General features: G+C 37.0%; 1 protein-coding gene across 1 annotated transcript in view; it reads right to left on the reverse strand.

Annotated features, from left to right (window-relative positions):
- Positions 1-26,313, reverse strand: part of MOV10L1 (Mov10 like RISC complex RNA helicase 1) — a 40,202-nt gene that overhangs the window by 2,383 nt on the left and 11,506 nt on the right. The window contains exons 6-24 of the mRNA XM_026081496.1: positions 23,813-23,953; positions 22,669-22,910; positions 22,335-22,533; positions 20,203-20,397; positions 19,370-19,484; positions 17,736-17,913; positions 17,011-17,081; positions 16,413-16,504; positions 15,780-15,838; positions 15,116-15,210; positions 11,729-11,759; positions 10,556-10,734; positions 9,880-10,026; positions 9,139-9,260; positions 8,192-8,291; positions 7,548-7,712; positions 5,157-5,330; positions 4,145-4,294; positions 2,375-2,482 (exon numbers count right to left, since the gene is read on the reverse strand). Of these exons, the coding sequence (XP_025937281.1) occupies positions 2,375-2,482; positions 4,145-4,294; positions 5,157-5,330; positions 7,548-7,712; positions 8,192-8,291; positions 9,139-9,260; positions 9,880-10,026; positions 10,556-10,734; positions 11,729-11,759; positions 15,116-15,210; positions 15,780-15,838; positions 16,413-16,504; positions 17,011-17,081; positions 17,736-17,913; positions 19,370-19,484; positions 20,203-20,397; positions 22,335-22,533; positions 22,669-22,910; positions 23,813-23,953 (2,563 nt within the window). The remainder of the gene's footprint in view (positions 1-2,374; positions 2,483-4,144; positions 4,295-5,156; positions 5,331-7,547; positions 7,713-8,191; positions 8,292-9,138; positions 9,261-9,879; positions 10,027-10,555; positions 10,735-11,728; positions 11,760-15,115; positions 15,211-15,779; positions 15,839-16,412; positions 16,505-17,010; positions 17,082-17,735; positions 17,914-19,369; positions 19,485-20,202; positions 20,398-22,334; positions 22,534-22,668; positions 22,911-23,812; positions 23,954-26,313) is intronic.

Raw genomic sequence — 26,313 nt, forward strand, 5'->3', positions numbered from 1 at the left:
CTGTGGTATAACGCATGATGAACAAAGTAAGCATGGTACCACTGCCTTCAGGAGGAAAAGGAAACACCACCAACACCAAACACATACCACCACCAAACACACAAAAAAGCCATCCTGCTTTGTGGACTCTTGGCTGTTTTCATAGGTACTTCATCCTCCTATCTCCTGGAAATGCTAAGCTCTCCTCTTAAAAGAAGTCTAATATTGGTCACATCTTCAGCTACACATTCTCAGTCTACATTTCCTCCTTTGATCAGTTTGCCTTATATCCCATTTCCCAGATTTAAACTGACTATGTCCGCACTGTATATTTTTGAACAGCTCTGAAGGATCCAGGGTCACAAACCCCTCAGGAACTCCACATTCCTGACTCTTAAATCTCTTACTTTATTTAGATGCTGATTGCATCAAAAACATGTCAGCAAAGGCAGATTTTTTGTATTCTGAACTGAATTTCACACTTTAGAAATACAGCTAGGCAGGGCTTATAATGCCTACCAAAAGAAAGTCTAAAAAAACAAAAATACACTGAACATTAGGCAGTGATACCAGTTTAAAGTAGTAAGTTAGCATTGCTTTAATGTTTCCCAGGCCACTGTCTCTTCTGCTGATCCAGCACAGCTCTTTACTCCTATCCAGGAGTTCAGTGTATCTATATGCACATATGTAATGGAGCATATTTGACTGGATGTTGTTCCAGAAAATCAAGGATCAGCATCCCATATTCCAGGAGAAAGCAGCTGCTTGCAAAAGTGTCTCCACTCCACTCAGAATTCTCCTTATCAGCATACACAAAAATCTGCTGTCAACAGCCCTGGCCAATAATCTTACATGCCTGAGAAGACAAAGGACAAGAAAAAGTTGCTGTAGTTCTTCCACTTATGGCGCTTTCATGAAAATCCAAATGCCAAGGATATGTGCATGTACCAGAGTAATACCTAGTATTTAGAAAGAGGGGCTGACAAGAGGTATTGATGAAGAGTCATCTGAAGAGCACATATAAAACAGCATGAGTGGAGCACATAAGCTATTTTTTGGATATCACAAGGCATCACCTGCATCTGATCAAAACCAAGGTATGGTAATCACTGATGAGTGGAGCTCAACCCCTCACAGAGTCTTTTGAAGCCCAAAGTATCAGCTGCTACAAACAGATTTCTACACTCTAGTCAACAGCCTGAAAACTATGACTTCTTCCATGTCTTTCATCTGCAGATAACATTCACTGAGATATTTCCAAAAACCAGACATCTGCTAAAGTACATTGGTCATCTGTTTGCAAAGGAGTAGTGAGAGGCAAGGGCTGCCAGCATCCAAATAATAACAGCAACTCCCAGTACTCAAAAACGCATTCCTCTTTCTTTTTTCCCTTCTCAAATGACAGGGGATGAGTTCAACACGAATCTCCAAACATCACTGCCCCAAACTTTAAGATGTCATTGCATCTTCCCATGTTTGCAGAACACTCTCTTCAGTCAGCACCGTTCTCAAAGATCCATATATTGCAAGGAGTGAAAAACAACACTTCTGCATTTTCATGGTTATTTAAAAATTTCTAGTGATGTTAATTTGTGCCTCTATACCTTCATATTTACATACATTTAGTCCACCTAATACAGCTCTGAATCAAGGAGATGATGTGTTGTTAAAATGATGGCCCATGACCATTGTGCTGCTGAAGTGCCACTATAGCACATTAACCGCATGGAAGTTTTTTTCCCCGACACTTTCTTCAAGGCAGTTGCTAGCTTGAGATTCAAACAACTAGCAACCTAGAAGAGATGTTCACCAGTATCCCTCTAACACAATCAGCAGAACACCTCAACAATGCATCATCAGGATGATCCTGAAGGACTGTCAGGCGCTCTCGTACTAATGCAAATAAATGGCAATAAAGGACTATTCAGCTTCTAGGCACAGTCAGCATTGGTGACTGGGAAACTGCCAACTGTATACAATTAAGTGATGATACTCAAACTGAGAGGAAAGAATATAAGAATCTACAGCAACTTCAGTAAGTCAAATAGTAATTACTTTTGATTATTACGATTTATGCCGTTTTCTCTGCAGTATTTAAAATGCAGACAGTTTCCACTCTCCCTATGTTCTCTTAAGTAAAAGGTACATTACCTGCATGAAACTCTGGCTGTAAAATAAATTTAGTGTAAATATCTACAAAGGTTTACAAAATTTACCTCAAAATTAGCGATGTTGTGATGTTACCATATGCCTAAAAGTAAGCAAGTATTTTTTCAAATACTGTGATAGACTACTGAAAAAAATACAGGCTTTTTTTAAAGCTCCACATCAAAAAAAGCACCATAAAGAGTTAGAGACTAACAAAAACTCTGCAGAACCACAATAGAATACATACCGTTGATAAGATGATAACCAAGTACTCCTGCCCTTGGAACTCTTCTACTGAGCCAACTTTAACATCTTCCAAATCAATACTTCTCAGAAGAAATCTTATTTTTTCCGCCTACCAAAAATATGTTTGAAGGAACTTATTTTTACATTTGAGGGTGGATTACTTCAAAAGTGAAAACATACTTTAGGTACAAATATGTGGTTTAACATAGATATGTCACAGGCAATGCCTGCACCAAAGTTAGCCAAAGTTATCCAACATCAACTATTAAGTCTTTTTTTAAAATGAAGCACAAAGTTTACCTGAGAAATACCACATTTATTACAAGACTTAAAAGGTGAAGTACCGAACGCCATCATTTAAATAGAAATCAACACAGTTTTTTGTTAATAATCCAGATTTTAGAGAAAACTTAGACCCTAGAGATTATACACATAAATTCTTCTAATGTGCAGTGTGTCCAAAACCATGCCTTACCACGGATATGGTAAGGCAAGTACCTTTCCCCAAACCCTCAAGAGGACTGTGGAGAGATTCTACCTTTGCTTTCCAGCTTCATGAGGTGAGATGGGAACCTTAAGCACTCTCCAGAAAAGGGAATGAGCATGAGTCATCTGCATTCCAGTATACAAGAGGATGCTTGCGATCAGCATATTACCAGCATATTACCAGTCTCTGCCTGGAGACTGTACTTTAAATGTTCTAAGAAATCTACTATCACGTCTGGGAAGGCCAAGGACTACAGAGAATGACTACTGTCAGATCTGTGTTCCCATAATACAATGCAACGTTTCGAAGCAGACATTACTATCCTTTGCCCTGCATCAGAGGCAGATGAAGAACTTTATTTTATTTAAGGGTATGAACTGTTTTAGTGAGTGCAAGACATTCAGTCACACAAATACTATATAAATGTTTGAAAAATAAATAGTAAACTATAAACAGGGGCAGGTGTATATGTCAAAGAATGGAGTCAACATGGACAGAGCTCTAATTTGCAAGTAAGATTTCTTCAAAATGGACTGGTATTTTCCATATGCCTCATGGTGTCTCCCCCAATCCACAGCATGCAAGGCCACAGATACCAAATAGTGAACACCAAGAAAAACAATATCCACCCTGTTGAGAGCTTGCTATGGAAATGTAAGGAGATTCAGCTCTATTTTAAAAGTGAAAGCACACATCACATACTTCACAGACTTGAATATAAACAATTCTAAAAATCAAGCATTGCATTTGAAGTTGACATTCAACATTGTTTACAGGCTCAAATAGCAGCCCAAGCTTCTAGCCTAACCTGTGGACAGCTAGGAAGTCCTAATTCCTTTAGCTTCCTCAAAGTCACAAAGTGACATGTCCTCTACTTTACTACATTTCCTTTTCATTCCACTGCTCAGTATAGAGTGACTGATAGAATTGGATCACTAATTAGATATATTCTATTTGTATCAACTGTTGGATGCTAAATTGAGTTACACTCTTTACTCCCAATTACTGAAAAGTTTATTTCTGTCTCCAAAACTGCAAGCAGATCTCCCACTAATCACTTCCTGGTTTTTAAAATCAAGAAAAGCAGAATACCATTACTGTTATCTTTCTCTTAGAGTTTAGAGTTCAATGAAAACACCATTACTGGATTGATAAAACACTATGTAATATGACATACAGTGAAGTTTGAGATATGCCTCCCTGCTTTAACGAACCACAGCAACTACGCAAAGCCACAGGATAAAAATACAGCTTAACTTTTAAGCTTTTAAAAACCAGGTATACCTGCTTACGATATGGCGTAATCACTCCAATATCAATCACTGGCACTGCACTGTTTTCATTTTTAGTAAGGTGGCAACAGTACCGCATTACTTGAACTGCTTCAGTTGGATTAAACCACGAGGGACTGTGACCTTCACGTGTTTCATTGCCCTGCATTAGTGGACAGGAAATTAGAAGATGAAGACCAGGTATGGCAAGTGACAACATAATTATACATCCTTCACGCCATAAAGATAGGTTTGGTAATGGAGCTCAATGCTGTGATGTAACGTTACACACAATTTCTCTGCTATATATTCTTTCCAATAAACATGCCTCACCTAACATTCTCCACTGTTTTTTGGCTGAAGAATTTAAGATGACAGTGCTCTAAATGTGTGATGTGGGAATTAAATGTCTACTCAGAAAAACAGGGGTTAGCAGCCTTGTACCTTGCTTCTGTGCAAGGCAGAAGAGTCCAGAAACAAGCCTCTCCAAGCAGAGGGTAGGTCGGATTTTGTTTTACTAGCTTCTTGGAAGACTAAAGAAATTATTTCAAACTAGTATTTTTTCCTGCTTGCTTTCAGGCTTAATCCTCTAACTGCTATAATCCTCTAGTTTTAGTGGCCTACATTCTAATGTGGCAAACTCATATCAAAAGGCAATATAAAGACAGCTGCCTGTAGCTCCATCTTGATTAGATATTAATCTTGATTAAGAACTTAAATTTATAATCAAAATGTCTCTAACGATACACTACAAGGGGCAGATGCTCAAGTTCTTCGCATATATTTGTTGTTAAAAAAAACCAAACACACCCCAAACCCCCAAAACCCAGAAAAACAAAAAACCAAAAACCCACCCCAAAACCCACAGATGATCAAGAAGTCATACTTCTTGCAAAAAGTAGTTTATTTTTTTTCTTTTATATTCTTTATGAAATTTACTCTAAAGAAAACCCTCGTCTACATCATCAGCAAATTTCTATCAGGTCTCATTATTCATACCTTAACTAATTAAACATTTTACATACCCGTATTCCATGAAAAATTAATGGAAATCCCTTCCTGGGCAATTTTCCCCAATGCAACAAAGTTGTTACGACACCAGCGTCTGCACAAACTTCTAGCTCTTTATGATAAAACAATTTAGATGGTAAGGTAAGCAATGCAGAGTGTGACCTGTAATTCTTCACAAGTTTTGTGATCTGCAAAGACAAAACCCAAAATCCGTAACTGAAACGCGCAATTATTCATCCAGCTTCACAGTACATGGCTCTAATAGAGACACTATCTTACCATCCTCCACTATTTAGTTTTTTTTTTTAAAAAGCTGCCAGAGAATTGTATTGAAAGCATAATCGCAGCTGTGATCTTCTACAAGCAAACACTACATCACTCCTAGCATCACTTTCTCAAAAAAAAAAAAAAAAAGAGAGAGAGAGCGTGAGAATAAATCTGAAAGATGAAGTAGCCATTCTCCTATTTCTTAGATATTTTATCTATAAGCCCATCCTTTTTTTTAATGCAAATCAGATTCTTTCCATTGGGTTTCTAATGAAGTAACCTGTTTTGGGGGGGGGGGGGGAAATCTTGACAGGCAGGGAGGTTGCATGCAGAGGAAACCTCGGCCTATAGTGTGCAGCATAGGCCTCAGACAGTACAGAGCACATCTGATTGCCCCTACAACCAGGGTCTTATATTTGTAGTCTGGTGGGGAAGCTAAAGCTTGAGCAGTTATCAGAAGCTGGCCTTGGAAAACAGAATTTTTTTATTTGTCTTTAAATGAAAGAATGGCATTAAGGATTTTACTAAGCATCCCAGTCAATAATAATTAGCTCCACAAAATTATGTCTGGTAAAAAGACTGACGTATGACACAAGTCCAACAAGATCCTTAAAGCTTTCACTTCCTGCTCTCTAAGTCTCAAAAAAGCTAGTTCTTCTTCAGTATTGTATAAGGAACACAAGAATGGAAGTTTGCTACAATAAAATTTTAGGAGGAGACATGACAAGTTTTTCAGACCCTCCTCCTCTCCTAAGCCTGCCACCAGATTTCCTCCTTTGCCCACCTGGCCACCCTTTGCTTTCAATTTTAGTTTAATACTTCAAACTATAGTACTGCAAGAATGGAAAGGCATCTTAGTACAGGTAAATCTAACTTTATCCCTGTATTTCAGATTCAGACAAGAACTTAAGGCAGCTGAAACATCTATGCTTGCTCATGAGTTATGCTACCCCTGGCACGTCACAGGTACTTTAGGTACTTTATCATACAAGAGTACTGGGAGGTTGTAATGACAAATTATGACTGGTCTTCCTAATATTTAGCTCAAACAAAGAGAAAAACAGTACTATTAATATTCCACATGGGTAAAGGAAGAAATTTGCAATGTGCATGTGTAGAGTTGGACAATTAAATCTTGGATGAAGACAAAACAGTGCTCTTGCCCCTAGCTTTTCACTCTTTTCCCTCATATCAGCCTTTAGAGCTAAGCAGGGGCCCAAAATAAGACCAGGCTAGATCATCTGTCAGGTAAGGGGAAATGGTTCTGGAGAGTCACAATAGATCCATTTAAGAGAATCTTCAATTCAAATTTATACTTCAGAATGGCATTAAGGGATTACTTTGGTCAAAGTTATAATCAACAGGTTACCAGATCAAGGTTTCTAAATATACTTGTGCTCACTAAAATGTGTTAACCCTATAATCCTGAACAGATTTCACTAATGTTAATTAGCTTCTAAAATCTTCTGATATTTCAGTTGATGTTCCGGGCTGCTAGATATAGTTTCAACTCAGAGGTAGAAGAAATATTTTTGTGGCATAGAAAGATATAAAACTATGTATCAGTTATTTCCAGCTATTCTGCAAACACTGTTTTCTCACGCTTGTATGGGGGAAAAAAAAAAAAAAAAGATTCAGAAAGCAATCCTTCAGAGAAAAATATAAATACAGATAAAGAAATGAGAAATGGATAAGTGTACTTTTTTTTTCTTGCTTTCTGAAATATGATTTTTGCAAAATTATCTTTGTATCTTTAAGGAACAGGTTTTGCTTGTCTTTTTATGTTAAAGGTGGAAGTTGTGCTGCTTCTTCTGTGGAGAATTAAGTTACAAAGTTATGGTAAGCCCAGACAATGGAGATGCAAGGGAATTTTACAGTTATGCTTTGTGTCATATTTGGCTTATTTTGCCTAAAAATAGAGAACCCCTTCAAAGAAGGGTTTTAACATGCTAAAGGGGTAAGCATCCTTGCCATTCAGAGTATATACTTGAAATATTCAAGTCTTCCTGAAAAAACAATGCTCAAACTAGACTTACTACTATGCATAAGGGAGCAAAAAGGTGGTAAGGAAACTGATAACAGGAACCACAGTTTCTCCTGTGATTAATCCGAGAAAATAAAATTGTTTTTTTACTCACCAACAAAGGATTGTATGATCCACAGACGCTAAAAGCATCCTCATCTCTCAGATACATAGATCGTGACATCAGCCTTTCCAGCAAGGATATATTCAATCCAAAAGCCGCTGCAACTTTAGATTTTATTACTGGCCCTAACTGCTTTGGATCTCCAACAAGAACTATCTGTATATGCAGTTAAGAAAATCTTGTATTAAAACAGTGATTAAAAGTCTAGTTACACACTTCAGAATTTAAAAGCCAATTTGTATTAAGTTTTCTGCTTTCCTCCAAAATGTTTTTGTGAGGAAGGTCTAGGCCCAGAATAGCAACATATTATTGTATTAAGCTCTAAAAATAGCATATTTTTATTTTTACACATTCCATGCTCTGAATCCTGTACTACCAAAGTAGGCTTTTTAAGATGTAAGTCAACTATTTTTAAGTGTGGGAAATGGACACTGTGTCCAAAATTTAAAATTAAGTTAGTAAAATCATGTATTAATAAGATTACAAGCATTCAGCATTTCTTACTCATTACCAGGAAATAGCAGTTTGCATTGCAGATTATGAAGTGATTAGAAGTCACGTGACATCATTCACAATGATAAAAAAGAAAAAGCCAAAACTTTCATGCTTTCAGAAGATGATGCTAAGAGAAATACCTGTCCATTAGCTTCTGAAATCAACCCAAGAGGAATCAGGCTCTCTGGTTCACTTGCTTGCCCTGCCTCATCCAAAATCACATGTGTGAAGTGTCCAAGCCTAGAGTTAAATAACATGACCCAAACAGGGCTGTTTTCAGATTAGTTCATTCTGCCACCCTGTGGTTGGCCTCAGCGATTATGTAAACTTCTTGGCTCAAGTGTACCAGGCAACTCCACATACACATCAAAGGTATTTCAACATAAAAGGTAGAAGAAGCAACCTACTATGTTTAAGCCCTCATCTGTGATTTCTCTTACGTAGTCTGCTATACACAACCACTGCTTATCTTAATAACCTTGCTATAAACAAAGGTTTAATGACATTTAGAAGATTCTTCCTTGTTCTCAATTTCCTCTGGCTATTTAATTGGAATAATGCGCTTGGTTTGGCATGCACAATCCCTTTAGGCTCTGTTATTGCAAAACAACTTGAGCGAGTTAGATTTCAGAAGTGTCATTTTACACAGTTAAAAGCAGAATCACACAGGAATCTTTAGTTAATAATACTTTACACAATTTATTTTTATAGCTAGTAAAGGTGACTTGATGAAAAGCTAACTACAATATGGTCTTAGTATGAACTCCCAAAATGCTTTTGGGCCAACATGATTGCAAACAGCAACATAATTGTCTAGGATCCTGCTCATAGTAGAGGGAAAATTACTGTATCAAGAACTTTTAATGTTATTCAAGATAGTTCTTAAATTTACTATAGAGGAAGTCTCAGCTGAAACATTACTAAAAAACAAGAATTATGATAGGAAACTGTTGAGACTCAGCAATGTCTAAATAGAGGTACATGCAATAAATTAAAACAGCTTAAGTTACAGTATGGAGGAAATCTAAGCTGGATATTACAAAATCCAAAGTTTATCTCAGTGATATTCATATCTGTAGTACTGTACCGTATTCCCGTTTGATAGAACAGTCCTGCACTGCTGCATGTGGTAATTATTATCCTGAACCATAATGCTTTCCAAATATCATCACCATCTTTGCAGTAAGGCTTCACTATGTCATCAATTTGCTGCAGAAACAGAAAAGAGTATTTTGTAAAACAAGATGCCACTCAAACTAAACATTTTAATACGAATCAAAAAATGACCACTAAAAACTTCATTTTAGAAACTAAGGAATGCTTAGATTTGGACCCATTCATTCACTGAAATGAATTCTTCACAAATTTGCCTGAATAAAATAGTACCTATGCAAGGCACACTTCCTTTATTTTAAGGACAAAATTGAACATATATGTATAAATACACAAACATACACTCTGGATACAAAGATGACAGTTGTACTTGTTCACTTTTCTATGTAAGCAGTCTTAATTTGGAGAGGTAAAGGCTTGACGTGAATAACAGATTTTGGGATTGTTTCATGATTGAAAGAATCTTATCACATTAAAAATCCCCACTGACACATCATGTGCTACCTAGTAGAGTTATGTGCTACAGGAAATAGGCTCAGATTCTATGCTCGTACAATTGTTTTAAGAGCTATGACAAACATTTTCCAGTGAATTACTCTGGATCCTGAACAAGGATAATCAGCCTAAGAAACAGCAGTGGTATGTTATTAAAACAGTATTTTAAGATCAACATGTGAAAATGGAAATATTAACTGGTGGATATCTATATACTTACCTCTGGAGACCTGCAGCTAGCATTAACTCGGACCATGGTTCCTGGTTTTAACAGATTGCTTTCATGCAGCCGCATGCAAATCAGATCTGTTGCAGTATTTGACGGTGCACAGACCAAAATTCGACTGTCTGGTAAAGTATAATGTATCTACATTCAAGAAGAAAGACATTTAAAGAAAAGGTATTTGGATAAGTAGCAATAGCTCAAACATAGGCCCATGTCATTTTATAGCCACTGAATATAAAATTCAGAAGAGTTTTGTATACACATGATATTCATCCACTCCTCTGCAGTTCAAGAACACCAGTCTTGAGAGTCAAGACTGTTCAGTATTCACAAGCTGAGTGCACTGAATTTGAAATTAATTTACAGTCATCATATTAAAGTATATTTGTGCTTCATAAACCTATTATGCAGTATTGGAACCACTGGTTAGATACTATTTACTAAAGCTTTAAAGATATAAAAATATGAAGCCTTGAAAATAAGTCATTTAGGAATTTGTTAACAAATTCATATCTAGATCTTTCCTCTTTCACTGAATTATAAAGAAAGATTTTTGAAAGGAACATTTCAAAGACTCTTGGTATTTGGAAGCAAAACAATTGTACTTGCAGAATTACTGTGTTCTAATATTGAAAAGATGAGAGATGACTGATTTGTCATCCACTATTACCTGTAAAATAGCTTCAATTATTGTTAACGTTTTTCCTGTTCCTGGTGGTCCAAAGAGGACATAAGGAGTTGGACGACATTCACCAGCCAGTATCCTTTTCACTGCCAGTTTCTGGTGCTCATTCAGCAAAGGATTGAAAAAGTTGCCTGCTGTCTGTTTAAGTGTCACACTTTCACTGACTGTAATCCAGTAAGATAAGCATACATTAAAACTACACAAAAATATTTTTTAACATACATACATTAATGCAATTTCAAGTTCACATCATGATTTAAAGAACAGAAGTTCATTTTTCAAGTGGTAACAGTTAATGAAGCCCTCAGAAACTCTCATTTCATAAAACAGCATGTAGAAAATGGCCAATAAGATTTCAAAAGTGCATTGCATCTTTTATAAAATCGAAGGCCAGAAAAGGACTACGATTATCCACTCTAACATCCTATAAAAACTGTATTGAATAATTTAAGCGTTAAACCCACATTTGTTTTTCCTAGAACAGCTAAAAAAGTTGCTAAAAAGCAACTTTTCAGGGATAATACCAGTACTGGTGACAAGTGGTAAATGATATGACAACTGCTCCTGTCTGATTTAGATGGGCTTTCTAGGACAGTACCTTACCAACCCTTCTATAGAAGTGCCTCTAGGTATTCCCTATTCATTTAGGGATCCTATTGCTATAATGTGATAAAATCACTCTTTCTATTAAATTAAGTATACTGGTATTTCAAGTCATACTTTCCAGATAAGCATAGGAATGACCTGTACTTTCTGAAACTTTTGTCAAGTTTTTAATATCTTTATGAAATGTCTATCCCAAAGATGAGACACCATCCCAGTAACAAATAAGATACTTTGTGTGAAGATTACAGTTTTCCAGTAAAGTACTGATTGGGAAATGATAATTTACTGACCACAAAATATTACACTAGCTACTTGTTGAACTGAAGATGTTTCTAAGTAGGAAATTTCCTGCCACTACTATTCTACAGTTTCTTAAAAAGACAGAGCTGGAGGGCATCTAAAAAGCACCTAATCAGCCCTGATTTACCAAAGTAACTGCAATCCTGAGCTTGTTATACTTCAATATAAAGAAGTATTAAAATATACCAGGTTGACTTGTTGGGGGAGGAACTGTCACCACATCTGGTATGTTCATCTCCCTTGATGCCATGCATTTTGTCTGTTTGTTCTGTAGATTTTTGACCTGAAAACATCACCAAGCTAAGGTAAATGCATTTATAATCTTAAGGTGACATGCAACTATCTTCACTAATACTTTCAAAGTTGTTGGGTTTTTATTTTTCCAATAGTGCTATCTCATTAAATATGGTATCTACTGGGAAGAGAGGAAGATGGAACAGAGAAGGAAAAGATGCTAAGAGTTCCCAATTTATATTTAAAGTTTCTGAAACAGGTTCAGGACTTGATATCTCAGTTTTCTTAATAATACTGATCCTAATCCAGTGAAGTGACAAGTGGTGGTGGTTGATTACTCCTTCTTGTACAGGACACAGGTGTGTGCTTGCTTGCTGGCCAAACATACCATCCAGGAATGTCTGCTGCTTGCCCAGAGCCATGTCTTGGAAAGACTGCAAGGGTCAGTTGGCCTTCTGATTGCTCCCCTTTGATGCTTATCCATGTGGGTATTAATGACACCTTGAGTAAATCAAAGTTTCAGGGTATGATATAGCTCTAGGGCAAGCATGAGGGGTCCAGGTGATGCTCTCCTCTGTTCTCTGTGGAAACAGAAAGGCCCCAGTAGGAGCAGGCATCTTGCATAACAACTCCTCGCTGTGCCACTTCTATTTACCAGCATGGCTCTGGGTCTACATGAAGGAGCTCCTTGACGGGACATTTTGCATTGCAAAACCAGAGATGTGGCTGAGCTGTTATCAGAGGAAGATTGAACAGTGGTTATGTTGTGGTGGGCAGTTGTTACAGACCAGACAAGGAGGACAACATGGATGAGACTTTCCACAAACAACTAGCATAGTCTTCTGATCACAGGTCATGGTGTCCATGGGAGATTCCAATCATTTCCACACCTGTTGCAAGTAACCCAGGATATTTCTAGACCGAGTTGGTGACAGCTTCCTAACATAAATGGCAGAGGCACTGATCAGGAATAATGCTCTAGTTGACCTGCTGCTCACACATAGGAAACAGCAAATGTGTTCATATATAGCAGCTTGGGTTGCAGAGATTGCAAGGTGACTGGGTTCAGGATATGCAGGAAGCCTAAGAAGCTGCAGAGTCAGAACACTGGACTTTCAAGGACAGACTTTGGTTTCTTTAGGGAATCGCTAAGCCAAGTCTTCTGGGAAGCTACCATGGAGGGGAAAAAGGTGCCCAGGAAAGCTAGATGATTTTGTTCGTTTAAAATCTGCTTATTGAGACTCGGACAAGCCACCCTGTTGCACAAGATAATTATGAATTTCAGCAGAAGGCCTACTTAGCTAAGCATGGAGCTGCTTGAATTCCTAAAGCAGCTATCAGAAGTGAAAACAAGGACAAGCAACAAAGTACAAAAGCACATGGGGACAAAATCAGACAGGTCAAAGATATCAAAGTCCAACTAAAGCTAAAATTAGGCAGAAACAGAGCAAGAAGGATTTCTGCAAATGTTGTGCTGAAAAAATGTAAAGAAAACATAGGTCTGTAAACTCATGGGAGAAGACAGCTTATTGATGGATGGTACGGACAAGGCTGGATAATTTGATGTGCTTTCTGCCTCACAAGCAGGCCTCTAGACTCCTGTGCAAACCACCTTCGAAAAGAAAGGGACTAGTAACAGAAAGGGAGGAACAAGCTAGGAACTGCTTGGAGACATAAATGTATTTAAATTCATAGGGTCATCCATGATTTGCCAAGACAATGCTTCTGCTTATTATGCACAAAAAGAAATCATGAGCAGTCAGAGCATGTCTTTGGTGACAGGAAAAAGGCTAACAACACTCCAATTTAAGACAGACAAGAAAGAAGACCTGGTGAACTACAGCCAGTCAGCCTCACTCCAATCCCTGAAAAGACCATGCAGCAAATCCTTTTGGATTCCATGCTCTTCACATAGTTGGAAAAGAAGGTCACCAGGAACAGTCAATGTGGCTATACCAAGGGGCAGATCTTGCGTGACCAGCCTGATTTCCTTCTACGAAGTGACTGATCATGTGGTCAAACAAAAAGCAGTAGTTGTAGTATTCCTTGACTTCACTGACTTTGGGAAAGCTTTTGACATGGTGTACTTACCACAGCATTCTTATCTGTGGGCTGAGGACATACTAGCCCAACAGACCGACTACTAAATGGGTTGAAAATTGACTGAACTTCTGAACCCAAGTAGTTAGATACTCAACTGGAAGTTGGTCACAAACTGAGGATCCCAGGTTTGCTTTTGGGGTCAGTACTATCTTCCCTCAATGAATGGGATAAGACACATACCCTTACCAAGTTTGCAGACAACACAAAACCAGGAGTTGTGCTGAAATGCCACATGGTCTATCAACAATCCAGACAGACCAGGAGAGACTTGACAATTGAGCCAACAGAAAACTCATGAAATTCAATAAGGAGAAGTAAAATGGAATAATTGCACGAATCAATATTGTCTGGGTATCCACTGGCCACACAGTAATCCCCAGGCCCTTTTCAGGGCCTGGGGCTACTCTGGATACTAGGATTGTGTATGTGCCAACAGCATGTTCTTGGTATGAACTGGACAGGTTGGGAGAGCTTGGCTTTTTTAGTTTGGCGAGGAGAAGTTGAAAAGGTAGTCTAATAACCTACAGCAACTTAAATCCAAGTTACAAAAAAATGACAGAACCAAACTCTTCTTAATAGTAGCATATGATATAATAAGGGGCAACATCCACAAGTTTTATCTGGAAAATTCAGACTGGGCATTTGAAGAGGGAGTGGGGGAAGAGAGGAATCAACAGTAAGGAACAGGTTATCCAGGGACTGTGGAATCTCCATCTTTGGAGGTTTCAAAGACTTTGCCAGACAAAAAATAAAAACAAACAAACAACTCCCCCAAACCCTACACAAACACCCCCTCCCACAGCTGACCTGATCTAGTGTTGGTGACAGTCCTGCTTCAAATAGAAGTTGCACTAGGTCACCTTCTGGAGTCCCTTCTAAGGAAGATTTCTAAGATTCCTTTTTACAGTTTAACTAGCAGTTAAGAAGCCTGGATAAATCTCTTTGGAATAGGATGATTACATTTTATCATAAAAATATTTCCTGCCATAGTGATGAAATTTAATGTATTTGTTAAAAAAAAGCTATGAAAACTAGTTTAAAACAAATCTGAAAATTCCAGTTCTAATCCATTAAGATTTTTATAAGCATTTTCCATTTTAGATGGGAGTGTTAGCCTAATAATAATCAGTTATCATAGGCTCCCCTCTTTTCCCCCTAGCAGTAAACAAATACTTCCATCATCAGAAAGCAGAATACAACTTTGACTCTTTGATGCCCTATTACACAAGTCCTTTCTAAAAATAGCTTTACAGTAGGTATCTTACTAATCTGAATGCTCTAAGTACTTTAAGAAACATTTACCTTACTTTCCTGCTTGGAACCTTGTTCAAGGCCATCATCAACAATAGAATATTCCACTTGTGGTGATTGTAAAAGGAGCCTTTCTGGAAATAACACTTTAAATTTAGAGGAAAAAGAGAAAGAAGTCTGAAAGCCACATAAATACTTTATTCATGTTCTGTTAATCATACTGCTGCTGATACATTGGTTTGCTCCAAGTTGCCAAATAGGTTTATGAGAACTAACGTACTAGTGAGAAAGATCTGTGCGACTTTACTATAGTTGAGCAGAATGATCCATATAATTGAATCAATGCATTCTAATACATTTTGAGGTAACAGAAAACACTGGCATTTCACATAATATTGTTACAACAGTATGATTTATACAGTTCTTATTGGTTCAAACTGCTCATAAAAACAGTGTAAAGCCCTCTCCCTTGTGATAGAAAACAGATGAAATCATTCCAGTAACACATACTCTACATCCAATAGTTGCTTTTAAAATCTATTTATCTATATATACATGTATATTAGGAAATTCCTCTAAAAACAGACTAGAATGCATTCTTCTCAGTATGCTTCAGTATCTGAGAAGAATCACTTCTCAGATGCGAAAGCAATGAAAAACAACAGACTCCCCACAACCAAACACCTCTAGACAGTTTAAATCTACTTAAGGATACCTTTTTCACCCAGATACATAGCTTGCTCAACTGCCAACTGGCATCGCCTGCTGGTAATCCTGTTATTAGAATAGTAATTTGTGGATTAGAGTAAAAGCTTAAATTTCCAAAAGCTACAACAGAATACACATACAAGCCATCCAGTATTTTCTATGCACCAGTGCTTATAAAAAAAGAATTTTATATAGGAGTATTTAAGTATTTATTGAGAAATAGGCTGCAAAAATATTAATCAAAAGCTTTGCTATGAATAACATTCTGATGCATTTATCCTCTTTGTCTCAGTGGAGAGCTAGAGAACCATGTACTCCAGAATTAGGTAGTCTTTCAAATAAGTTTCATACAAAGCTAATTTTACAGAGAAGATTAAGCAATTAAATACAGATAACATTCCATAAATGAAATACGATATTGCTGGTATTAAAAAAAGTATAGGTGGTTAACATCAGCAACTTTTTTCATAATCTTGCAGCCATATTGGTATGTTTTTTCTTCTTGGCACCAAAAAACCTAGTTGTGTCCTTCCCATATCTATATCCATTAGAATAAACCACTGAATAGTCATGCATAGTTTAAAAGTAACCTTACTGGAGAAATCATGAAATGCAGCTTTTTGGAAACCTATAAAAATACCTAGAGTGAACAAATTCCACATCCATGGGTTCTGAGTTGTAAACCTGTTCAAAGTCCGGATGAAATTTAAGAGTAACATCTTCATTATGAATCTGTTGCAAGGATTAAAAAAAAAAGTCAGTTTACTGATGAAGGCATTTAGTAGTTTATACATGTATAGAAGTATCTTTGAAAGCATTTAAAAAAACCCCATGAAACTAGATTTACTAACTGTCAACATATTACATTTCTAGATTATTATGGAGTGCTTTCAGAGCAGATAAAAGTTATAATCTACAGAGAAAAGGGAAGCCTATGAAGTCTTCAAAAAAAAAAAAAAACAAAAAACCCCACCCAAACCAAAAACAAAAAAAACCCAACCCCCCAAAAAACAAAACACCAAAAGCCCCCAAAACAAACCCTAGTTCACGATATAATAAAACAATAAAAGTAGAAACCTACTAGCCACTAGAACGTAGATTAAAAAAAAAAAATCTAACTTCATAAACCAAACAAAAACAAACTCCTAAAAACCCTAGTCTGGCCTCCATGAATTGCCAGCTTCCCTTTAGAATCCTGTTGACCACAGTATTTTCAACAGAAGACACAGCTTGCTTACCTCAGTAATATAGGCTACATACTCTATTACATGCTCAGAGTAGATCTGACTTTTCAGTATCACCTTATCACCTAATTATAAACAAAGTTAAAAAGCAACACACGGTTACAAGAAATGGTAAAATTCTCACTGCAACACTTAACAATTTCTTCTTTTGCATGGTTAAACTAGAAATTTGCAGGATGCCAAACGTTAACTTCAGTGAAGTTGCCTTATTCATGAGTATGTCAGCACTTCATTTAGGCCCTAGTTCCGAACTGGAATATGAATTGTGTATAACTTTTTAAAAGGCATCTAGTATTGATGCCATCAAATCTGGAACACTTACCGAAAACAATATCCTATAAATCATAATATTTGAGATTCTGAATTCAATTTCAAATCTTTTCCCTGCTTTTAGTTTTGAAACACCTCTTGCCTTTTAGTTATTACTACATTACACAGCTTAATTTTGTGGAAAGCCCTATCAATTCTTGTACATGAAAAATCTGAAGACATCAGAACAAGCGTAATAACAGACACATGCAGTGCTTCCTCAGAGAGCAAGCCACTGCAAGACAAACAGTGAGACACCAGTAACGTAGTTCACATGTCTGGTAGCTTGGATTAATTTTGTGTTCAAAAGTGTGAAAGACTATTTTAACAAACAACAATGCACTGTAGTTTATACTGCACTTAAGATACTGACAACATGCTATTTGGCTTTATTTCACATTAATTACTACCTATACTCAAGGAAGGTCTGCCTTCTTCCACTCCTGGCACTTCCAACACCAAAGAGTTCCCATTCCTTTTCAAAGTAATCCCACTCATGTTATAATCTTTTATCTCCATTTCTGCATGGATTTCTTCAAGCCACAGGAGAGTAGAAAAGTTTGCTTTATAATTATCTAGATTAAGATGCTGAAAAACAAAACAGCATACACTACAACTGTAGCTTCTACTCAGATACAGGCCCCACTGTTCTAAATGTTCTACAAAACAGCTCTTTAGACAGACTGTGCAGCAACCAGCTTACCAATTAAGGTACCAAAATACAGGTATCTGCATGCTAGCTGAACTTTTAAACTCCCACTGTAGTCAGTGCAGAATTAATATAGACCTTGGAGGTCAGACATAATAGCTAACAGTTAGCTGAAGAGTAAACCAGGTCTCCCGTGACTACCATGGGAGTTTCAACACTTAAATGTAGGGGTCAGTCTGCAAACTGAATTCTGTGCTCAGCAATCGTAGAATACATAAAATCTAAGTATACTGGGGAGACATGGGTGAAGGGACGAAGTCATGTCAGTCTCTGGTCTGCCTCATGCTTATACAATTTATGACAAATCTGAAAGTATCTAAACTTTCTCCCTCAGAGCTTAATGCATCTTGCTGAAGACATTCTCCAACAGCATAAACACAGCTCTATCTAAACAGTGACTGGCAAAGAATGTTTTCTATTAGACATATTCTTGCCCAACTACAAGTAGAATGAGCATTGTTTTCTGTACCAGAACCCTCACCAGCATCAGACGAGACTTTAGGTGTCATGTAAAAAATATCACTATTACTGATAGGCTGTCAGTATAAAATTATTTCAAACAAGTCTTAAAAAACCAGAATCACTGCCCTGCTAACTCACTGCAATCACCTCAGTTCTATTTTTTTGACGAGATGTTTAGAAGACAACATAGCATTTGGCCTTTACCTTTTATTTAGCCTTAGTCCTTAAAAAGTTGGAAAAAAAATAAGAAAAGCAAGTGGCTGCAATGTTTCTTACTAGAAATCACAACATAATGCTTTGGAGAAAGAATCACTAATATTATTATTAGACTTCCAGTTCTCTTGTTATATATTCTGAAATTGCTATACTTGCAGGAAGAACTTGAGCAAGCTGTGGTGAATTACACTTGAGGGTTAAAAAAATAAATAAATTGTTTTTGGGCAACCAGAAAAGAATCCTCTTTTACTTCAAAAAAACAAAAACAAAAAAAACTTAAAAAATTCTGCTTTATTTCCTATGAAACAGAGTTGCTGGACTACTACTATGATAACAAACACTTTCTAATGATGCCTAAATAGTGGTAGTGAGCAGGAATCTTTGTTCAGTTTGCTGTAATATCCCTCTCCAGTATACTTCCAATTCCTTTTTGGTTTTTCACATTTACCCTTTTGCATTCAACATAAACTTGGATTCTGTGACATATTAAAACCCACTTAGGTTAAGGGATACAGATTAAAACCTTAATCTGCTTGGTTATATTATTACTTTAGCTTCCACTACACTTAAAGCTACACATTTTTGCTAAATTAATGCCAGCATGAACGTAAAACCTACATAAAGTATGTTTTCTTATATAAATGTACACTTGCGTACCTCTGCAAGGAGAGGCTGAAAAGTCAGTATGTCTAATTTCTGCTCCACACATTTTCTTAATCCATCTGGTATGGTATAATATGGGAGAAAGCTTGGCAACTGCCTTCTGCGATTTCTAAAACAAAAGAAGTATGCCACATCATTTAGTATTCTCAAATTGTATGTGAAGGACAGCTAATTAGCAAGCCTTATCATCAATGCTATGAAAAAACATGCCAAACCCAGTGATTGCTTCAAAGTGACAATTAGAAACTTGCTACACTGGGAAGAGAATGAAGTGTTGCAGTTACAGATTACTTTAAAACATCACGTACTCTGCTTTTATGTTCTTCTCGTTTAGGGATAATTTTATAACTAAGTAAATACTATATGTATTGTGGAAGTTTACTCACAAAAGGAAGAGTTCTTCTGAAGAAAGATGTTCCTGTTCACACAAACTAATGAATCAGATACAGTTGTAAAGTTGCTTGAGAAGTTACATAAGAAATTACTCTCAGAAAATGATTTCAGATTTTCCATCTTTTTTAATGACACTAACAACTGTTACTTGTAGTGTTGCAGAGTAATCTAGTTCTAAAAAGTTTATCACCACATTATACAGTCTAAAGAGCTCCTATACAAACAGATCTAAAAAGATATTCTTAAGTATACAAAAAAAAACCCAAAAGCTTTCTGTCAGTAAAGTCCACAGTTATTATCTTGCTTACAATGTACATATATAATGCACAAAGACTCCCAGTTTTACATTTCCTTTGTCAGCATTACAGAACAGAGATATTCATTACCATTGTGTTTAGCATTGCTAAGTTATTTTTTTCTCTAATTCACAGTACCTTCTGTATTTAGTTGCAACAACTGTTGTCTTCCTTTGCTGAGGCACTGAAATAATTTTAGGCTTTCTTGGAGAAAATGGTTCCACAGGCGCTATTAGTGATTCTTCTTCATTTGTTACAGTGGTTTCAATATAGCGTCCAATAACAAAATCAGAAAAACCAAGCAACAGGAGTTCTTTATTATATCCGGGATTTCTTCAAGCAAGCAAAAGTTAGGTTCTTAAAACCATGATATTCACACTTCCTTTCCCCCAGCTATAAGTAATTTTAACAAAATTGTAGTTTATCTTTTCAGTAACATAAGAGAACTAATAATTTAGGGCAATTCCTCAACATTCACTCCCCACCTTGAGTGCAGTCTGGCTTTCAGTTATCTTACACAGTGAAAACAAACCTCAAAATCCCAATTTCATCAAAAAACCCTAGATATTAACAAACAATATTTCCTCCTCAACATGCAACGTACAAAAATAATATTTTTTTCCCCACAAGAAACATCTTGTATTTACTGTAACTGAAAAAGGTTAGCCAAGCAGTTCCATTACAGGAACCCACAGTATATTCCTTCACTGCGTGCAGCAGCAGCTTTCCTCCACCTTGCTCAAGGCTACTCAGAACTCAACCTAACTGCAAACACATCTAGTGAAGAAGGAAGAAAGGATCCTTTATCTTCTGAAGAATGATACTTTGTATGTGCAAGCAAGGTTTGGGGAGTGACAAATGGAAAAGATCACAGGTAATTAGTTTCTTCAAATCGGGTTCCAAGGAACTTAAGACCAAAGGTCCTTGCACACACCATCTGCTCTGTAATCCCTTACTGAATTCATCCCAGCACAGCCTAGAGCCAAATTCTCTCCTTAACACTAACAACATAGTCCAATGCTGTCACTAAGTAGCTGGAACAACAATATCCTGAGAGGATTTCAGCTTATTTTCTCTTTTTTGGCAGGAGTATCACTTTCCATGCTAACTAACATGACTTACTCAGGTTAAAGCTAGCCTGATTTTATCTACAGTACACTAGCTCAATACAGAAACTGAACTGTCTACAACTGGTCTAGATTTTCAGGGTCTATGGTCTCCTAAGTGCAGAAGTCAGCAAATACTTGTTAAATCATCATGCTGCATTCTATGGAGTTGTGTGGATGGTTTTGTATTATTAGAAGTCTCTCAGATTTTGTGACATTTACAGTTCTACAGCGAAATTATATGCATGTCTTTCTCCGCAAAGGCAGGCCCTGCCTACAGTTTACCTTTGAAACTGGAGCTAGATAATCCTCCTACATGAATTTCAACCCTCTATGTCACCATTTAAAATGGAGCAGAAGTAATCTGAAAGTTGCTTTGATGAATGGAAAAAATTTGATTTTGCTTTTCCCTGTCCAACCTTTAAATGATGATCATGAGGATCAATGGATGTGGTATGCAGAGTTTGTACAGCTACAGCTCGAAGTACCCCCCAAAGTATGTGAAAGTAAGCTTTCCAGCATGAGGTTCCTTCTTGAATTCCGAAGGAGCTCACACAATTGATGCCAAGCCTTTTTATTTCTTAACTATTTCAAGATGTATTTTGTCCAGCAAAGTACTTTTGTTTTTCAAGGGTTTTCTAAGACTTGAAAGCTATTCCCCTTATGAACAATACTTTGATGGAAGGAAGCTTTTTTCCCCAGCATAGCTAACTGGCATTCAATATCACAGGACAGAGAAGTTAAGAAATTTGGACAGGGACTTGAAGATGATTTCAGGATACGGAGTCTGAAAGAAACATTAGACAACACAAAAATCCACAGCAAATCTACACCAACTATAGTGCTCATGGAGCAACTGCTTTTCCAGATAGAATATAACCACCTGTAGCCATTTTCTTCATCTTATTTCCATTTCTACCGGAGCTATCTACTCCGACAGTATTTCTTCATTTACTATTACCACCATTTTCTTGGGACAAAAATCAGAATCAAGCGTTGAAAATGCTAACTACTTTCAAGCTCTAGTATAGATCTCTATATCATTTGCTAATATATACTGGTTTACTTTATATTACACCAAAGAGGAACTGCGCCACAAATAAGGGAAGTATTAAGTCAGTTTTTATGATTTGATTATGTAAGTCAGAACAAAGAAATACTTACATGGCAGTGCATACCATCACCATGAATGTTTTTCCACCCGGTGGTATGACAATTTCTCCAGTAATACCAGCCTCATTTATCGATTGTTCTTCCACATCTTCTCTTTGCTCATTTACTCCATTATGTAGATTTTCATTTTCTACCAAGGAAAAGTTTTCTTTTTTCCTTGAAAAATTTGGATCCTGAGAATTAATTCCTTCTGTAGTAGACAGATTATGATAGTACTATTATCACAATTGCTATAGCTGGCATAGGCAAGTCTCCTCAAAAAAACCCCTACGGGCCTTCTGAGGAGTTAAACACTCAGAATTCAAACGTTAAAACATCACTCTACCTGGAATGACTTCATTCTTTGTAATAGATGCATTATTCAATGACTCATGTGTTGTTCCTCTGCTGTCACTATATGAATTAATTGTAGCTTTTGAGACATTTTCTTGATTTATTGGAGGAGATGACAGATATGCTGCTGAATTGTTCTGGCATTTTTGAGGAATTTGAAAATGGAATTGCTTGTCTTTTACCCATCCAGCTAATCTGCAGCTGATTAAGGACTGTGGTACACTCCCTTTATTCCTATAAGCAGTTATGTGGTTAATTATATAATTAAATGCATAGTTAATGTTCTTGGGAAGCATAATTCTACCTGAAGTAAAATACAACAGTCTGTAGTAGGTCAGTTCATGGTTATTTCATAATGACTATTTCCTTCAGAAAGAAATTGCTTGGCAAATTTTAACTCATGAGAACTAAAACCTCTGCTAGATGTTAATACTTACAGGTCATATCAACTACCATATAAAATACTGCAAAAGAATCAGCAATAAGTACACAGAAATACTGTGTATTAAAGAAGAAGCTATTGTAACTTAAAATTCATCATAGGCAGCTAACCTTTAGGAAAAAAAATAGCAACAAAATGGAGGCCATTCAGGTCTGACCTCATTTAAGCCTCTATGCCTAGAAGTGGAAAACAAAAAAATTCCATTAAAACAAAACAAGAACAAAAAAATCCCCCCCAAAACACAACCCCCCCCCCCCCCAAGGATACACCAAAATAATTCTCCAGCATCCAAGTTTAAGGGGGGAGAAAACAACAACAACAACCAAAAAATGGTCTGCTTTTAATGTGCAAGTACGCAGCAGTCTCCTTGTCCTAAGATTTGGGTAACACAGCACATCTGTAGCTTAATTTAAACATACCTACACAAATAAAAGCATTTACTTTAGTCCTCATTCCAGAAAGGATTTTTATTAGGATTGAATTGGGAGAACCTCAAAGCACTATCTGCAAGATGTCTGCTCAATAATGTCATTAAGCCCGATATAAAATCCTCTTTAATTCCATTATATTTGAGGGTTACTTGAAGGCTATAAACCACAAGGACCAACTATGGGAGGCTTCTGTATGAGAGACAGTTGTACAGACTATGGCATGGTGGAAAGGAAGAAAGCTTGGAACAACTGAAAGGGCTTACTCTATCCAAATGGTCATGCTTTTAGATTCTCCCTGCTTCAGGGTTCCAAAATTAGTCATTCTTGATACCTCCAACCCTCCTTTGTCTCTCATTAAGTTTTCATAAGGCTCGTCCAGATTCACTCCATTAGAGTGAGACAGTCTGTAAGAAGACAGAATTATATACAGTGATTTTGAAACACAAATAGACTCAGGAAATATCTTCAATTCACCACAAGTTTAGGAATTACTAGACTAAAATATTGTCCCAGTATTTAAGAGGAAGCAGGTGAGAGGGTACACTCAGCTACTTATACTTCCAAAACCATCAAGTTACCTTTACTAGTTTAAGCAGCAATTTAAAAACAAGCGTTTCCACAGCAACTCAATAAACCAGGGCCAAAACTTTGACTACAAGATTAAAATGATTCAGAAGCTAGCTGGTCTTTGTCGAAGAGCTGAGCCAAATGGCAAATGAAGCTAGTAAATCCTGTGGATCTCTCTCAGAGCTGAACCAAAACACAACAACAAAGAGCTAGGTCCTTAGCAAGAGTCCTGCTTAGTACTGGAGCTTAGGAGATAAGATGACTAGACTGGAGAATGCTGGTTAATTTCCTTTTTCTGTGATGTTTAAGCAGGTACCCAAAGCACCTGCTTATCATGTCTTCTGCCTATGGCTACAATCTGAAACAGGAAACCGAGGAACAATAATTGAAAAAAGGTGAAAAACAAGAAGCATCCTTAAACACTACTGCACATACTACTGACAAAAAGAGCCTACCAAACTGAAGTCACACACTCTTCTTTGAGGCAGTGACTGTAGCTAACCTCTCAGTCTCAGCTACCTAAAGAACACTGTTTTAAAAGTGATGTTTTTATCCTACAATTAATAAGCTATTCAGTTAGATAATAGAATGGCACTAAAACACTTCAAAGTATTTTAAAGATCTCTCCAATATTTACATACCCTAAGTACTCCTTGGTTATCTAAGGCAATAAAGTAGAAAATTACTGCTGCTGTTATTTACTATGTCAGAGTTTACTCTGAAAGCCCACTAGATGTCTCCCCCTGCAGTTCACCCTGCCACAGTTTTTGATATGCTAGGAAATATGCTAAATTTGAGAAAACAAGCATAAGGTCTACTTTTATAATTTGGCTTTAGTAATAATTTTCTGTGGCTAGTCCATCAGTGATTAAAAATAGGTCCAACTGGAAAAACTGGTGAACAAATTGCACAGTTGTGTAAAGGAAAAAAAACACCTGAAGCTACAATAAAATTCTGCCACTGCAAGTGACCTTCATTAGTGAATCACTATGTGTAACAACACACTGCTCAAGTGTTGGACTCAAGACGTCTTTTAGAGTCCTGAGAGGCCATTTGATTTCTGACTTGGCAGGAGGCAGAGAAAGGGATAGGCAGCTATACCAAAATGACTCCTGACAAGATTTGTCTGACCAGTTTCTAACCTTCAGAGGTAATTCCATAGCTCCCTTTCAATTCCAACACAACAGAAACTTTCAGTATTTCTCCTTCCTATGAGAAAGAATCAGGTTAGACATTAAACATGCACACTTACATGAAGCCTATTATATGCTACATTATCTTCAGTGAAAACAAAGAGCTCATTCCATTCTTCTTAGCTCCTTCGAAGATCCATGTATTGCCTTTAGCCATCTTTCCTAAAGATGGAACAAGGCAAGTTCCCCCAAAGACTATGGTTTCTAGATATGTGAATGAATGTCCTGCTCTCCTTTAGCCTCTCCCATTGGTCCACACTTTTTTTGAGGGGGGTGGGGGCGGGTCTCCAGTATCAGACTCAGTAATCCTGCCAAAGCCTTATCAGCACTGAGAAAGACAGATTTTACAAATAATAACCCTATATATACACATTTGGGTGGTGTTTTTCACAAAGGACAGACACTTGAACTCACGAGTCACAAACTCCAGATCTTTCCTTCAAAACTGCTACCAAGCAGTTGTTTTCCATTCTACATTTGTGCAGTTGATTATTTCTGCCTGAGCAAATGTTCTGCTTCTTCCCCATACTGAATAATACTTATTTTTTCCAACCTCTTCTGCAGTCTGCCTTGATCCTCCTCAGATCAAATTAGCCATCCAAAGCGCTTGCAGAATCTCTCAATTTGATGATATTTGCAAACCTAGCAAATCTCTATTATTTAAGATCATTAAACTGTTCTGTTTAGGACAGCTCTGAAGAATTACTCAGTGTGTTTCCTCCTGAAGAACTATACTTAAGCAAAATAGATTAAAGGAAACATCCATTTCATAGCAGTTTCACTGCAACAGTTTCATTCAGTTCTCAAGCAGTGAAGTTCTCACTAGTAGAATAACACAGATTAGAGGAAGCACAACAAAGGATCATGGTCTTGGCATTTTTCTAATGAAACTGCAAAATTCCTTCCTTGCCTAGCTGTATCACTGAGCTCCGCTGACACTGGTCTTGCTTTTCTAAGGAGTATGGATGTTCCCACCTCCTCAAAGGAATGGGAAAAAAGCAGGG

Source organism: Apteryx rowi, unplaced genomic scaffold (assembly GCF_003343035.1).
Source record: "Apteryx rowi isolate R43461 unplaced genomic scaffold, aptRow1 scaffold_550, whole genome shotgun sequence".
Lineage (NCBI taxonomy): Eukaryota > Metazoa > Chordata > Aves > Apterygiformes > Apterygidae > Apteryx > Apteryx rowi.